General features: G+C 34.9%; 1 protein-coding gene across 2 annotated transcripts in view; it reads left to right on the top strand.

Annotated features, from left to right (window-relative positions):
* nsl1 (non-specific lethal 1) overlaps positions 1–14257 on the top strand; it is a 68874-nt gene that overhangs the window by 42011 nt on the left and 12606 nt on the right. For both annotated transcript variants that reach the window (XM_074141822.1, XM_074141821.1), the window contains 2 exons: positions 3935–4126; positions 13823–14154. In XM_074141822.1, the coding sequence (XP_073997923.1) occupies positions 3935–4126; positions 13823–14154 (524 nt within the window). The remainder of the gene's footprint in view (positions 1–3934; positions 4127–13822; positions 14155–14257) is intronic.

Raw genomic sequence — 14257 nt, 5'->3', positions numbered from 1 at the left:
TATAATTGATGACACAGATTGTTGATCGTAACTTGACTTGAAAAATACCCACAAAATATTTATTTAGAAACATAAAATTAACATTTTTCCACTTGCTTATACCACCTCTAATGTACCCTTCGTTGCCATGCTTTTAGCATCCTCAGCTTGCACAGAACGTAAACTATGAATAAATAATGTAACAGCTTACATTTTCAAGCGGGAGTAAGTTCCATCTACCAAGTAACCTTTGCTACCAACAATATTAAACATTAACTAAGAGAAATTTGTAGTTGGTGTTTACATTTTTAACTTTCATTCAATGAAACTTTCAGTATTTATTTCATAAATACGATATATGGGGTATCACTTAATTTGAGAGTTGCAGAGGAGCTGTTAGGAAAGGGGAAGGATGAGGTTAAAACCTGTTCCAAGGAGGTAGAATTGACTTAAATCCTATAAAAAGTTGTTTACGGATTACCAGCTGTGGTAATAAACGTTAAAAGATAACCTTATTTTATCATTTTAAAACCTTATTGATCGTAGATATAATCGTATCTGCGTCAACTCATTCTACGCCTTTAATATAATTAATACTTCGCTGGCAACTTAATTTTTAAATTAATTAATTTATCATATTTAAGTTCTTGTGCTCTGTTCTTAGAATGTAGTAAAGTGATAAATTTATTTGCATTAAATTAGTATTAAACAAAACCTTGGTCATCAGTAGCTGAATGTAAAGAACGAGCAAGTATACTGCTGGTTACATTTATTATAATGATTCATTGGAAACACCCACCAATTCTAACAGCCAATAAAAAAATAAAATAAAATTTTAATTAGGTGCCGCCCACCAATAATGTAAAGTCTTATTTTATATATGTATTTCTAAATTATGAATCGTGCATATTTTTTATACTATGTTTCACGGAGATATCCTTTCGTAGAAGTGGATTTTGGCTTTTCCTATGTGGTTTCCGCCTATGTGTGGGCATCCAAAAAAACAAAAAATTGGCAGACAGTAGAACTGAAATATTTCGCCAAGGTACCATCAGAAAATAAGCAACTCAAAATTGATCAGTGCTTTTTTAAATCGTTTTCTTCATTTTATGGGAGATTTCCTGCTAAAGAAGTTCTAGAATTTTCTTTTAACTTCTTGTGCTGATTGCACAGTATCTGCAGTCCGTATATACATATATACAATAAGTAAATCAGGAAGTATACTAAGATTAATTGGTGCGTGAAGAGCAGGAGGAGAGAAACTACCAAGTGATAGCACTCTCTACATGATATAATGATCTTTAGGTCTTCAGACCTCAAGGAAGTCGCGGGGCCACTGGCGATTCAGTCTGCGAGAAGGATTGTCAGAGGAGGCGAAAGACAGTACAAGAGGATTTGAGCAAGTAGAGAGAGCAGTATGGAATTTTTGATATTTAGTCTTGGCGAGTTGGTCTATGAAGGGAATGTTGAGGTCGTTGTGAAGAGTGAGGTTAGTCACCGTAGAAAGGAGTGTCAGCTATCTGTCGAAGTAGTTTTGATTGAAATGTCTGTACAGTCCGTATGTTTTGTAGGTTTGGTTGAACCCCACAGCTTTAGTCCGTAAGTCTACATAGGTTTGAGGATAGTTTTGTATTTTAAGCGTTTGAGTTCAATGGATAATTTGGAGTGTCGTCCAAGAAGTTTGTAAAGCAGTTTAGCACTTTGTTTAAAGGAGAATTTAAATTAGGGGATATTTTGGAAGAGTTTTGTATATTGTTCTGTATGGCCACTAAATAACAATAATAATTGTAATAGTAATAACAATAATCACACAACAACAACAATAATAATAATAACAGGTTTTAGGGAAGGGATTAGCTATGAGGTTAGCATACTGGACTCCCACGCGGAGGTCCCGGGTTCGAATCCAGCTGCTGACCCTTAGATTTTCTCTTCCTAGGAGCTTCTTACAGCTCACTGTCCGGTGATGGACAGTGTTGTCTGTAACGAGAGAACACTGTCCGGAGGCCGGCAGTGCACAGGTAAAAGCTCCGGGCGCCAATAACCTAAGATGTTGACGCGCCTTAAATCTTTAAAAAATAATAATAATCACACAACAATAACAACAACAACAATAATAATAGTAATAACAGATTTAATCAAAAACAACATTAAAAAAAGGTTTGAGGATTTGTTACTAATTATGAACAAAAAAAACTTCATTTTATCAAACATCTGAGATAATTAAACTGATAATCACTTATATTTTGATTGTATATTATTGTATAAAATAGCTTCTCCAAAGTCGTAAACATCACTTCTTTGTGATTGGTGCAATGCGGAAACAAGTTTGAATGCTGACTGGTGTGTAAAAACTAATTTATCCTTATTTGATTGTAGTAACTTTTCAATCCTGTTCTATAAACCATCTATATGGTTCGCTCTTCATTTTCTGATTTTACATTGTATCATTTTTTATTATTATATAACATACTTTTCAATCTTTGTTATTTTAGAAACTTTAACTGAATTATTATTCATAATTTGCTGATATTCCTCAGAAACATTCAATATCTTAAGAGATAAGAAGCAGTCTTGTGGTTGTTAACATTTTTTTCTTTATAATAGTGGTTTTACAATTTTTCACGATAGAACAGCAATTTTTTTTATCATAATGGTGGAAAAAAAAATTAGAAACACCGCAGTTAATCAGTTATCACCTGGAAGGTTGTTTTAAAAGTGAAGAAACTTTTCAGGGATTTTTAAATGTAGTGGGGGAATAGTATAGAAATGTAGTGTTGCGGAGGAGATTAACCTTGTAAAGTATCAGGTGGGGCAGGGAATTGGTAGGTCCTTACTTTGTTGTCGTGTGTAGTCCCCACCAGTAATACCATCTGATCATTTTGATTAATGGCGTTACACCATTTACATACTGATACACATCTATTTTAATATTCTTGATTCATTTCGAACATATTAAATTTAATTCTTTTATAAAACCTCTTCTCATTGACAGTCTTATTGAATTATAATATCTTTGTGAACTGTTCTTTGTTATAAAGCTTGTCTCTGCTATCGTTTTGTAAATCGACTATTTCTGTTATCGATATTTACAGCCTCTAATATTTGTAGTGGTAACTAAATTAGTATAGTGCGGAATTTTTTACTTACTCGTGCTGTTACATTACGCCTTACCCTTCGAAAAACATCGATTTCACTCTAACACAAATAACTATGTCTTCTCTGAGATTCGCGTAATAATAGAAATCACATGTTACTACAATTGTAACTTTTAGCAACTTCTGCTAGAGGCGCTAGGTGTTTGTTTGTATAGAGATAGACGCTAGAAATGTAATGGTTTTATTTTGTAAAAAGCAATATAATCAAACTGTGATGCGATAATGACAAAACTACTTGTAGTAGCTTTTCTTTAATGATTTCTTTAATTTGTGGAAAAGAGATTAGCGCATTGAATTTCCACGCTAAGATCCTAGGTTTGAATCCACCGGACAACCCATTAGATTCGCTTTTCCTAGGAGCTTCATACAGTTCACTGTCAGATTTTAGACGGATAGTCTGTGAGATGTTGTTTGTAATGCGAGAAAACTTTCCGGAGGCCAGGAGTACACCGAAAAAGAATCTGGGCGCCAATTACCTCAGATGTAAAAGCGCCTTCTTAAATTTTAATAAATTAAAATAAAAAACTATGTAATCCTATTTTGACTAAAAGCTCAACTAAGTTTTATATCTTGCTAACCTTCCATTATATATAACCTCTATTATTTTGTGACCTGCCTAAGTTTAATGTAAAACTATAACCAACAAATTAGTATTAATTTTTATTAATGAGATCTTCCTTATTCTATTCTTGATTTTCTGGTTTAAATTTAAGCAAAGAATACATCCAAATTTTAATTTGAATAAGATTTAATCTTCTTAAAGTTCATCGTATTAAAAATATTTTGTAATTTTGCAGAAGCAAGCGATGTAAATGGCGATGGTTAGAAGATCGTGCTGCTGTTGCATCCCGATGTACATGGTTACAGTCACAAATAGCTGATCTGGACTACAGAATAAGGCAGCATAATGAAATCAGGCGACAATTACGAGCTAACAAAAATGTAGTTAAGTTAGAACAACCAATTTCACCACAGTCGGTACCGAATGGGTAAGTTTAAAACAATTTAGTCTTTTATAAAAGAATATACCATCATCAGTAGATATTGTTGATGGTCATTTCTTATTAACAATACAATTTTTTTATCATAATATTTTTTGTGTACAAAATGTTATCTTTTAAGATTTATTAACTTGTTGAAAATGTGATTAGGTCCCCAGTGCTAGATAATATCTGATTTTATCAAGTCAGCAAGTGTTTTCTACATTTGACTGATTAGTCTACTTCTATAGATAGATAATAGTCCGAAACTGGTCTGAAATATCAAGAAATATGTGTGCTTCGAACGATAAAATCAATGATATTTATTTACATATTTATTTGTTCTCTAGATTTATAATTGTTTAATTTATTATTCTTGTTTAATTTTAATGTAGAAAAGATTGTCAGATCTGTGATAATTATAAGCTTCTCCATCTAAAAATGCTTAAAGTATCTGATTTTTAGGTCCTCTAACCAGGTATTTTTTTATGGTTGATTAGTTAACCCGTCCCAAGATGTGGGTTGAGGTAAGGCATATATTTTTGTGCCAGGAGCTCCTAAGCTTACAGGAGATAACTTGTTAGATCACATCTCTATGAAGCACCTACGAGGGTCGTTTGAAAAGTCCGTGCAAAAATAAAAACTACTTAGTTTTTTGGGGTAAACCTTTTTTATTTTTCAACATAGTCTCCTTTTAGGCTTATTCACTTCGTCCAACGCTGCTCTAGTTTGATGATCCCTTCCGAATAATAGGATTTGTCCAAGTCTGAAAAATATCCATTCGTTTCTGCAATCACCTCCTCGTTTGAATAGAATCTTTTTCCCGCCAGCCATTTCTTCATATTGGGGAACAAATAGTAGTCCGAGGGAGCCAATCTGGAGAATAGGGGGGATGTGAAACGAGTTGAACCCTATTTCCATTAATTTTGCGACCACAACTGCTGAGGTGTGAACTGGTGCGTTGTCGTGATGGAAAAGAACTTTTTTGTGGGCCAATCGTGGGCGTTTTTGCTTGCAGCTCGGTTTTCAAACGGTCCAATAACGATGAATAATATGCACCTGTAATAGTTTTACCCTTTTCCAGATAGTCGATGAGGATTATTCCTTGCGAATCCCAAAAGACAGTCGCCATAATCTTTCCGTCCGAAGGAACGATCTTGGCGCAGATTCCCCCTTGGTAACCCATTGTTTAGATTGTTCTTTGGTCTCAGGAGTGTAGTGATGTATCCATGTTTCATCCACAGTGACGAAACGACGCTTAAAGTCCTGCGGATTCTTCTGGAACAGCTGTCCGTCCTTACAACACTTCACACGATTTCGTTTTTGGTCAAGCGTGAGCAATCGCGGCACCCATCTTGCGGATAGCTTTGTCATGTCCAAATGTTGATGCAAAATATTATGTACCCGTTCATTCGAGATGCCCACAGCACTAGCAATCCCACGCACCTTCACTCTTCTGTCATCCATCACCATATCATGGATTTTATCAATGATTTCTGGAGTAGTAACCTCAACAGGGCGTCCAGAACGTTCAGCGTCACTTGTCCCCGTATGGCCACTCCGAAAATTTTGAAACCACTTATAAACTGTTATAATCGAAGGTGCAGAGTCACCATAATGTTTATCAAGCTTCTCTTTAGTCTCCTGAGGCGTTTTGCCTTTCATAAAGTAGTGTTTAATCAACACACGAAATTCTTTTTCGTCCATTTTTTGAAAATCACTCGACTTCCTCGATTCAAACGAATGCCAAACACAAAGAAATAGACCGATTTGGCTGAAACTTGGTGTGTGTTCTTCCAAGAGATGCTACTAACTAAACATAACCTCGATACGCGCCAGTGGTGCTATCTCTCTGACTTTGCACGGACTTTTCAAACGACCGTCGTATATCTAGTAACACCACTTCTTTTAAGGCAATCATGGTAAGAGTTGCGCTTTAGCTTAGGTAATGGCCAATGAGAGTTTAATGTCCTTCAGCTTCTTGAGTTGACAAGGTAGCTCTGCAGTGAATATAAAGCTTAGGATAAAATAGTGATTAAGTTTGGTTTTTATTTTTTTATCTGTTTCTAACTAGAAATCCGCAAATTGTAATAATATTACTGTAGACATTTTATTGTACCACAAAATTACCCCCTAGTACATTAAATTGAAGGCCCTTGAAATGGCTTGATGTGGTGGTCTGATCCCGTTACCTGTGCAAGATGTTAAAGGCCTTGTTTGGCTTTCAATTCACGCTTCAATGCTTGAGCCGCTCTTTACATTATGAACAGAGCTAAAAAGAAGGAAAATGCCCTTATTAGGTGTCCTTGGTCTTTCGAAAACCACCATTACAGTCTCTGTCGCGGAATACGTCCCAAGAAGGTTGAAATTTCTATTTAAAAAGTATATACAGGATGTTCATTTTAAGACGGCTCAAATGCATTTCATGCTTAAGCCGTTGATCTGAGCAAAAAATAGTAGAGGAAAAATTTGTTGCCCGTCACCTCTAGTTTCAGAAGTGACTTGATTTAGATTCCTGCCCGCATACGCGGCTGACGCGCGACCAAAAATGAGGGTTCGCAGTTGACCCCCATTTCCATATACACAGTTTTAAAGAGTATAAAAAGTTATAAAAGAAACCGGAAACCGCAATTCGATATTTTCAAAATTAAAGGTGCTAGGCCATTTCAAAATCTGGTATTTTTAATCATATTTCAATTTTTTTTAACTTGTTATCAAAGAGAAAGAAGAGCACGCGATAGGTCATTTTTATGTATTTTTTCATCCCCTTTCTACTAAAAATATTGCCAAGGCAGTAAAGCTAGTATTTTTCTTAATATCGGGAAATAAGTCGTTTTCCGAGTGATTTTTCTAAGAAAAATCAAATTCTAAGAGCTTTTGACGTTCACAAGCATACACAAAATGGCTAAAAATTAATTTACTGCCACATATTTAAGTGATCAATATCTTTCATGTAAAGGATCAAACTTATTCCTTAATTTATCAAATAATGCACCTTTACTCAACTTGTGAAGCATGTACTGTGCCTGTGCCTTCAAAGGTGCCTAAACTCTAAGTGGTCTGTGATTTTACAGAAAACTATCAATTGTACCTATCCAAAAAAATTTTCATCCGCTCTTTCACCAGAATCAGAAACTAGATTTTGTAATCGATTATTGAGTATTGAGAGAACCAAACAATATACTAATGCGATATGCGCAGAAAAAATTTGTCTGCTTTAACAACATTTCAAAAATTTTCGGGCATGTGCTAAGATTATATTAAAGTGGTCCATCAGAAACAATATAAATCGATTCAACTAGTTTATGGATCAGATATGCGTTCTAAATAATAATAATAATAAAACAAACCATTAACAACTGACCACAAATTAACTGAAAGAAAAAATTAATTTATAATGAAGCGTTTTTTGTGCTCACAAAAAAAACATACAGTTAGGTACCATTTTTTTAATAACCAAAACTAGATTTACTAATTAGTACTGTGGGAGAAAAAAATCTGAATTTTTCGTGGCATATATCCTGAAGAATCTACTATCAATATAATGTTTTAATTATCCTAGAATATTTTTCCAGATTAGAAAGTAGTAATTTTTTAATGGTATGAATATCTGCTTTGACAGATCTATAATCTAAGAGGGTCGTTTGAAAAGTCCGTGCAAAAATAAAAACTACTTAATTTTTTGGGGTAAACCTTTTTTATTTTTCAACATAGTCTCCTTTTAGGCTTATTCACTTCGTCCAACGCTGCTCTAGTTTGTTGATCCCTTCCGAATAATAGGATTTGTCCAAGTCTGAAAAATAGCCATTCGTTTCTGCAATCACCTCCTCGTTTGAATAAAATCTTTTTCCCGCCAGCCATTTCTTCATATTGGGGAACAAATAGTAGTCCGAGGGAGCCGAGTCTGGAGAATAGGGGGGATGTGAAACGAGTTGGAACCCTATTTCCATTAATTTTGCGGCCACAACTGCTGAGGTGTGAGCTGGTGCGTTGTCGTGATGGAAAAGGACTTTTTTGTGGGCCAATCGTGGGCGTTTTTCTTGCAGCTCAGTTTTCAAACGGTCCAATAACGATGATAGTAATTTTGCACCTGTAATAGTTTTACCCTTTTCCAGATAGTCGATGAGGATTATTCCTTGCGAATCCCAAAAGACAGTCGCCATAATCTTTCCGTCCGAAGGAACGATCTTGGCGCAGATTCCCCCTTGGTAACCCATTGTTTAGATTGTTCTTTGGTCTCAGGAGTGTAGTGATGTATCCATGTTTCATCCACAGTGACGAAACGACGCTTAAAGTCCTGCGGATTCTTCTGGAACAGCTGCAAACCGTCCTTGCAACACTTCACACGATTTCGTTTTTGGTCAAGCGTGAGCAATCGCGGCACCCATCTTGCGGATAGCTTTGTCATGTCCAAATGTTGATGTAAAATATTATGTACCCGTTCATTCGAGATGCCCACAGCACTAGCAATCTCACGCACCTTCACTCTTCTGTCATCCATCACCATATCATGGAATTTATCAATGATTTCTGGAGTAGTAACCTCAACAGGGCGTCCAGAACGTTCAGCATCACTTGTGCCCATATGGCCACTCCGAAAATTTTGAAACCACTTATAAACTGTTATAATCGAAGGTGCAGAGTCACCATAATGTTTATCAAGCTTCTCTTTAGTCTCCCGAGGCGTTTTGCCTTTCATAAAGTAGTGTTTAATCAACACACGAAATTCTTTTTCGTCCATTTTTTGAAAATCACTCGACTTCCTCGATTCAAACGAATGCCAAACACAAAGAAATAGACCGATTTGGCTGAAACTTGGTGTGTGTTCTTCCAAGAGATGCTACTAACTAAACATAACCTCGATACGCGCCAGTGGTGCTATCTCTCTGACTTTGCACGGACTTTTCAAACGACCCTCGTACATTCTTTTATTTTATTTACAATATTATGTTATAGAATTTAAGTCTCGGTAGATTTTTTTTTACTAATTTGGCTTTAAAAATCCTTTAAAAAACAAAGTGCTGCCTTTGATCATATTTAGATCAACTGGCGGCAGTTGCGTTTCTTTAATTTTCCTTCAAACGGATATCAAATGGGCTGTGGCTGTAAAAGAGGGCAACACTGCTCACTTAAAGCATTTTGTTTATTCAAAGTTGAATAAAAACTGGTCTTATCAGACATTGCAGCAGGCTTCTTTCATTATTTCTGACGATTAAGGGTTTTTTCATCCATCTTTCAAGTGGGTTCTTCAAATCTTGGTGAATTAAAGTTATGAAAAGTTTGATGAAAATTCAAAAATTTGATGTCTGAACATTTCATTAATGGCGTAGGATGTTATAATGATGTCTAAAATTATTCTCAGATATTCTTTTAAACTTTCTTTTTTTTTCATTTAATAATGAATTAACAGTTTTTGTTTATTACCTTTACTTCGGTTTTATTATCTGCGGGATTTAATTGGTCGTATTCTAAATTATCTTTGAGGAAGAAACATTTTTCTGTAATCTTTGTTAGAATCTCTACTGGTTTCATTTATAACTCCTTCGCACTAGTTAAAAATTTTCTTATAATTCAAAAATATACATACTTAAAACAGTTAATTTTATAGTTTTTTTATTTATAAATATTAATTAAGCTAAAGAAAATGGAAATAGATTAGGTGCTGCCCTTGAACCTAGTTACACATATAATCACCTTGTAAAATATAGGAGCTTTGTTCGTTGTAATAATGTTTCAAGCCTAATGTAAATTATTTTCCTTAGTTACATTATTAAAATTATTTATGCTGTAAAATATAAATGTCCCGTCTTGCTGCAATTCAAGTCCAAATAAAGGGTGGGCAAATTTAAAACAAAATAAATTTTGAACTATACTGAAAAGTAAGATATATGTTTTCTGCTGAACTTTGCAGGTGATGTGAAATTCTTCTTTAAAATAAATAAATAATCGAATATATCTAAATTATTTTTAACACTCAAAAAGAATATCAAATATTTAGTTAGAAAAATATTTATTTTTAACTCTGAATTCATAGATGTTGTTACCAAAATTATGTTTGAAGTTTTCGTATTCCTTTCACTTCTGCAGTGAAATTTGTTAGTGCGCATTTCGCATGATTAATTGGTTTTCAATTTTGATAATGCAGGCTTGCCATCCAGCTCTCTTCAAAGGCGAATTTGTTTCGAGGCTTTAGTTTGAGATTCTCTTAGAACGTCGAACCCTGTAAATGTTCTTATTGATGATAACCCAGCAAATTTATACAGAAATTCCATTAAAAGAACACCTTTAAAACAAATACGCCATGATGATAATAAAATCCATTTAAACATAGACCATAAGTGCAACATTAATTTTTTCTGGCTAAATTCACATCATATTAAATGTTAACTTTTGACAGTTGATAAAAATTGCAACTGTGTTTATTTCAAAGTTGTTGAAGTTTAGATCTTAATATACCGATGGTATTATTATTTTATTTTTATTTTTTTGCATTAGCTGTTAAGCCATAGCCACTTATTATTCCATAAATATGGATAATCCACTGCTAAATATCCAACATAAATGAGCCACAGCACCTTTATTGGTTTTCCATAATTTATATCTCTATGTTTATGCCAAATACTCACTAGCAAACTTTCTGTCAATCATGCATTCTTACGATTAAATACATTCATATCAACTTAAACTCATACCAAATATACTTGTACGAGGGTCGTTTGAAAAGTCCGTGCAAAGTCAGAGAGATAGCACCACTGGCGCGTATCGAGGTTATGTTTAGTTAGTAGCAGCTCTTGGAAGAACACACACCAAGTTTCAGCCAGATCGGTCTATTTCTTTGTGTTTGGCATTCGTTTGAATCGAGTAAGTCGAGTGATTTTCAAAAAATGGACGAAAAAGAATTTCGTGTGTTGATTAAACACTACTTTATGAAAGGCAAAACGCCTCAGGAGACTAAAGAGAAGCTTGATAAACATTATGGTGACTCTGCACCTTCGATTATAACAGTTTATAAGTGGTTTCAAAATTTTCGGAGTGGCCATATGGGCACAAGTGACGCTGAACGTTCTGGACGCCCTGTTGAGGTTACTACTCCAGAAATCATTGATAAAATCCATGATATGGTGATGGATGACAGAAGAGTGAAGGTGCGTTAGATTGCTAGTGCTGTGGGCATCTCGAATGAACGGGTACATAATATTTTGCATCAACATTTGGACATGGCAAAGCTATCCGCAAGATGGGTGCCGCGATTGCTCACGCTTGACCAAAAACGAAATCGTGTGAAGTGTTGCAAGGACGGTTTGCAGCTGTTCCAGAAGAATCCGCAGGACTTTAAGCGTCGTTTCGTCACTGTGGATGAAACATGGATACATCACTACACTCCTGAGACCAAAGAACAATCTAAACAATGGATTACCAAGGGGGAATCTGCGCCAAAAAAGGCGAAGACCGTTCCTTCGGACGGAAAGATTATAGCGACTGTCTTTTGGGATTCGCAAGGAATAATCCTCATCGACTATCTGGAAAAGGGTAAAACTATTACAGGTGCAAAATTACTATCATCGTTATTGGACCGTTTGAAAACCGAGCTGCAAGAAAAACGCCCACGATTGGCCCACAAAAAAGTCCTTTTCCATCACGACAACGCACCAGCTCACACCTCAGCAGTTGTGGCCGCAAAATTAATGGAAATAGGGTTCCAACTCGTTTCACATCCCCCCTATTCTCCAGACTTGGCTCCCTCGGACTACTATTTGTTTCCCAATATGAAGAAATGGATGGCGGGAAAAAGATTTTATTCAAACTAGGAGGTGATTGCAGAAACGAATGGCTATTTTTCAGACTTGGACAAATCCTATTATTCGGAAGGGATCAACAAACTAGAGCAGCGTTGGACGAAGTGTATAAGCCTAAAAGGAGACTATGTTGAAAAATAAAAAAGGTTTACCCCCAAAAATTAAGTAGTTTTTATTTTTGCACGGACTTTTCAAACGACCCTCGTATAATACCTTCATTCTAACCACAGCCACATTCTAACACAACTAAAATAACGAGTTGGGGTGGAGTGCTCGATATTCCTCGCATCTCTAATTCCTAATCCTAAATTACAATGATGTACACTATTTACATAACATTCAAACTCACATTTATTCAGAGCCGGGTTAGCCAATCCCGGCTCAGACCCACCCCCTCCAAAAGATAGTGGCTCCCGATTTTAAGATAATGCAGGAAGACTTCCTACGCGACCAAAAGTTGCCATCCCTGGCCGGATATACCGATATTAAATTTTTGTACTAGAAGAAGTTGAGTGGATACAGAAATTTAGTTAATTTCTAACAACATGATCCATTAAAATATAGTTTAATCTTTTTTTCGGAAAATCTTCTAAATAAAACTTAGGACTTGCTAGTGTATAGATGAATATTAATTTTTATAGATAAAGTTAAAAGCTGTTTTTGCGAAAATAGCAAAAAATTAAAAAAATATACTTCATTTATCTCATATTTAGTAATTATTTTTTAGATATCTAATTCTGAAAAATTACTAATATCTCCTCTATTGACGTTATCTAAAAAATAAATTTCATATATACTGTTTGTAGATACGCTGACTAAACCAATTAAACTAATTATTCAAAAGCAGTATCTCTGGAAAAGAATCCTTTTCCAAAAATTGTGAGAATTCACAATAAAATAGAACAAAAATTTTAAAATAAGCTAAAGTTAGTGGTTGTAAAAAAAATAAAACAAATTAATAAATCAAACACATACTTTTTCCTCAGTATTATTTTGCCTGCTTTCTACGGTTAAAAAAATTACTATATCCCTACTTGGTTCCATTTATCTTCGTTAGAGAGCCTGATTTGGAGGAGCAATCTTCAGAGCTACTGAGAGCTCAGGGGTTGGAGTTAGAGTGAGTTATACCTAGGAGTGTAGTATAAATGCTGATTTCCTGCAATAGCCTGAGGCATCCTGGTGGAAAGCTTACCCACCTGCATTTCTCTTAAAGAGTTTTCTTTAGAATATTTAAGTAGCAGCAGGGAGGTTAATGTTAGTGTGGTTATTCCTAACTGCTGACTCCCACTTCTCTTCCTAGAACTTGTTTAAAGAACCAGAGCGAACTGTTCGTTTCATCTCCTGAATGGTCTCATTTCTCTCTGGCAATATATCTGTTTGGTTGCAGACCAATTTCGGGTAAAAAAATTTACGCCATCGCAGGTTATCTGCAGGTTAGCAAAAATAAAAGTAAATATGATAAATAATAGAATTTGCACTGTACTGTAAAAAGTATTAAATAATTTATATCTCCCCACAGAAATTATTAAGCTTACAAGCCTTAATTTATTGATTAAATAAAAGTAATCTCCTGTTTGCTTGTTTCATAGTTCACCTGGGATGGGAGCTAAAAAAAAATGGTAGGCATGGCTTCCAATTAAGCCTGATTTCATGTTTAAGGCATGGTTATATAAATGGGAAGTTTATTCTACCGGAATATATAACCTTCATTCAACGATTGTAATTTTTATGTAATAAGCAAGCATATTCTCATTTATTTATTTATTTACTTTTTAAATTAATTTATGACTTATTTAAATTGTGCTCTATTATTTTGTTTATATGGCTTTTCATACTAAATTTATTCTTTAAAAAAAAGAAGAAAAAACTTGTTTATTATGTAAAATTTTAATGCTTTAAACATTATCAGGTGGCCATCCGACAAGGCTGCAACAGAGGAAAGGTCAACAACAGATAATATTGGTAGTGTTGGAGGTTGTGCAAGAACGCGACCAATATCTAAATTGACGAAACGGAAGATTGTACAAATGTCCGGACTGCATCGTTTGAACAAGAAAGCTGGACGGCCGACCTCTTTGCGGTGTTCTTGTCGTGGTGACACTCCTGGTATGGGGCCTTGCGCTCTTTGTACTGGCAGACAAGAACCAACATTACCACGTGATCCTCTAGAACTTGCACCTTTAAATGAAAGAGTAGCACTAGTTGATCCTGCTTTTCATCCGGTGCTCTCGTTTAATTCCGGTAAACTACTGTTTTTTTAAATGATAATTTATTATTATTTTGTTTCCAATATATTTAATTACTGTTGAAGAGTAATATTTTAGAAAAAACTGTTTTTATTTTG

Source organism: Rhodnius prolixus, unplaced genomic scaffold, assembly GCF_049639745.1.
Source record: "Rhodnius prolixus isolate KJV_2025 unplaced genomic scaffold, Rpr scaffold_6, whole genome shotgun sequence".
Lineage (NCBI taxonomy): Eukaryota > Metazoa > Arthropoda > Insecta > Hemiptera > Reduviidae > Rhodnius > Rhodnius prolixus.
The sequence above is the reverse complement of the archived record's forward strand: the minus strand, read 5'-3'. Positions and strand labels throughout refer to the sequence as shown.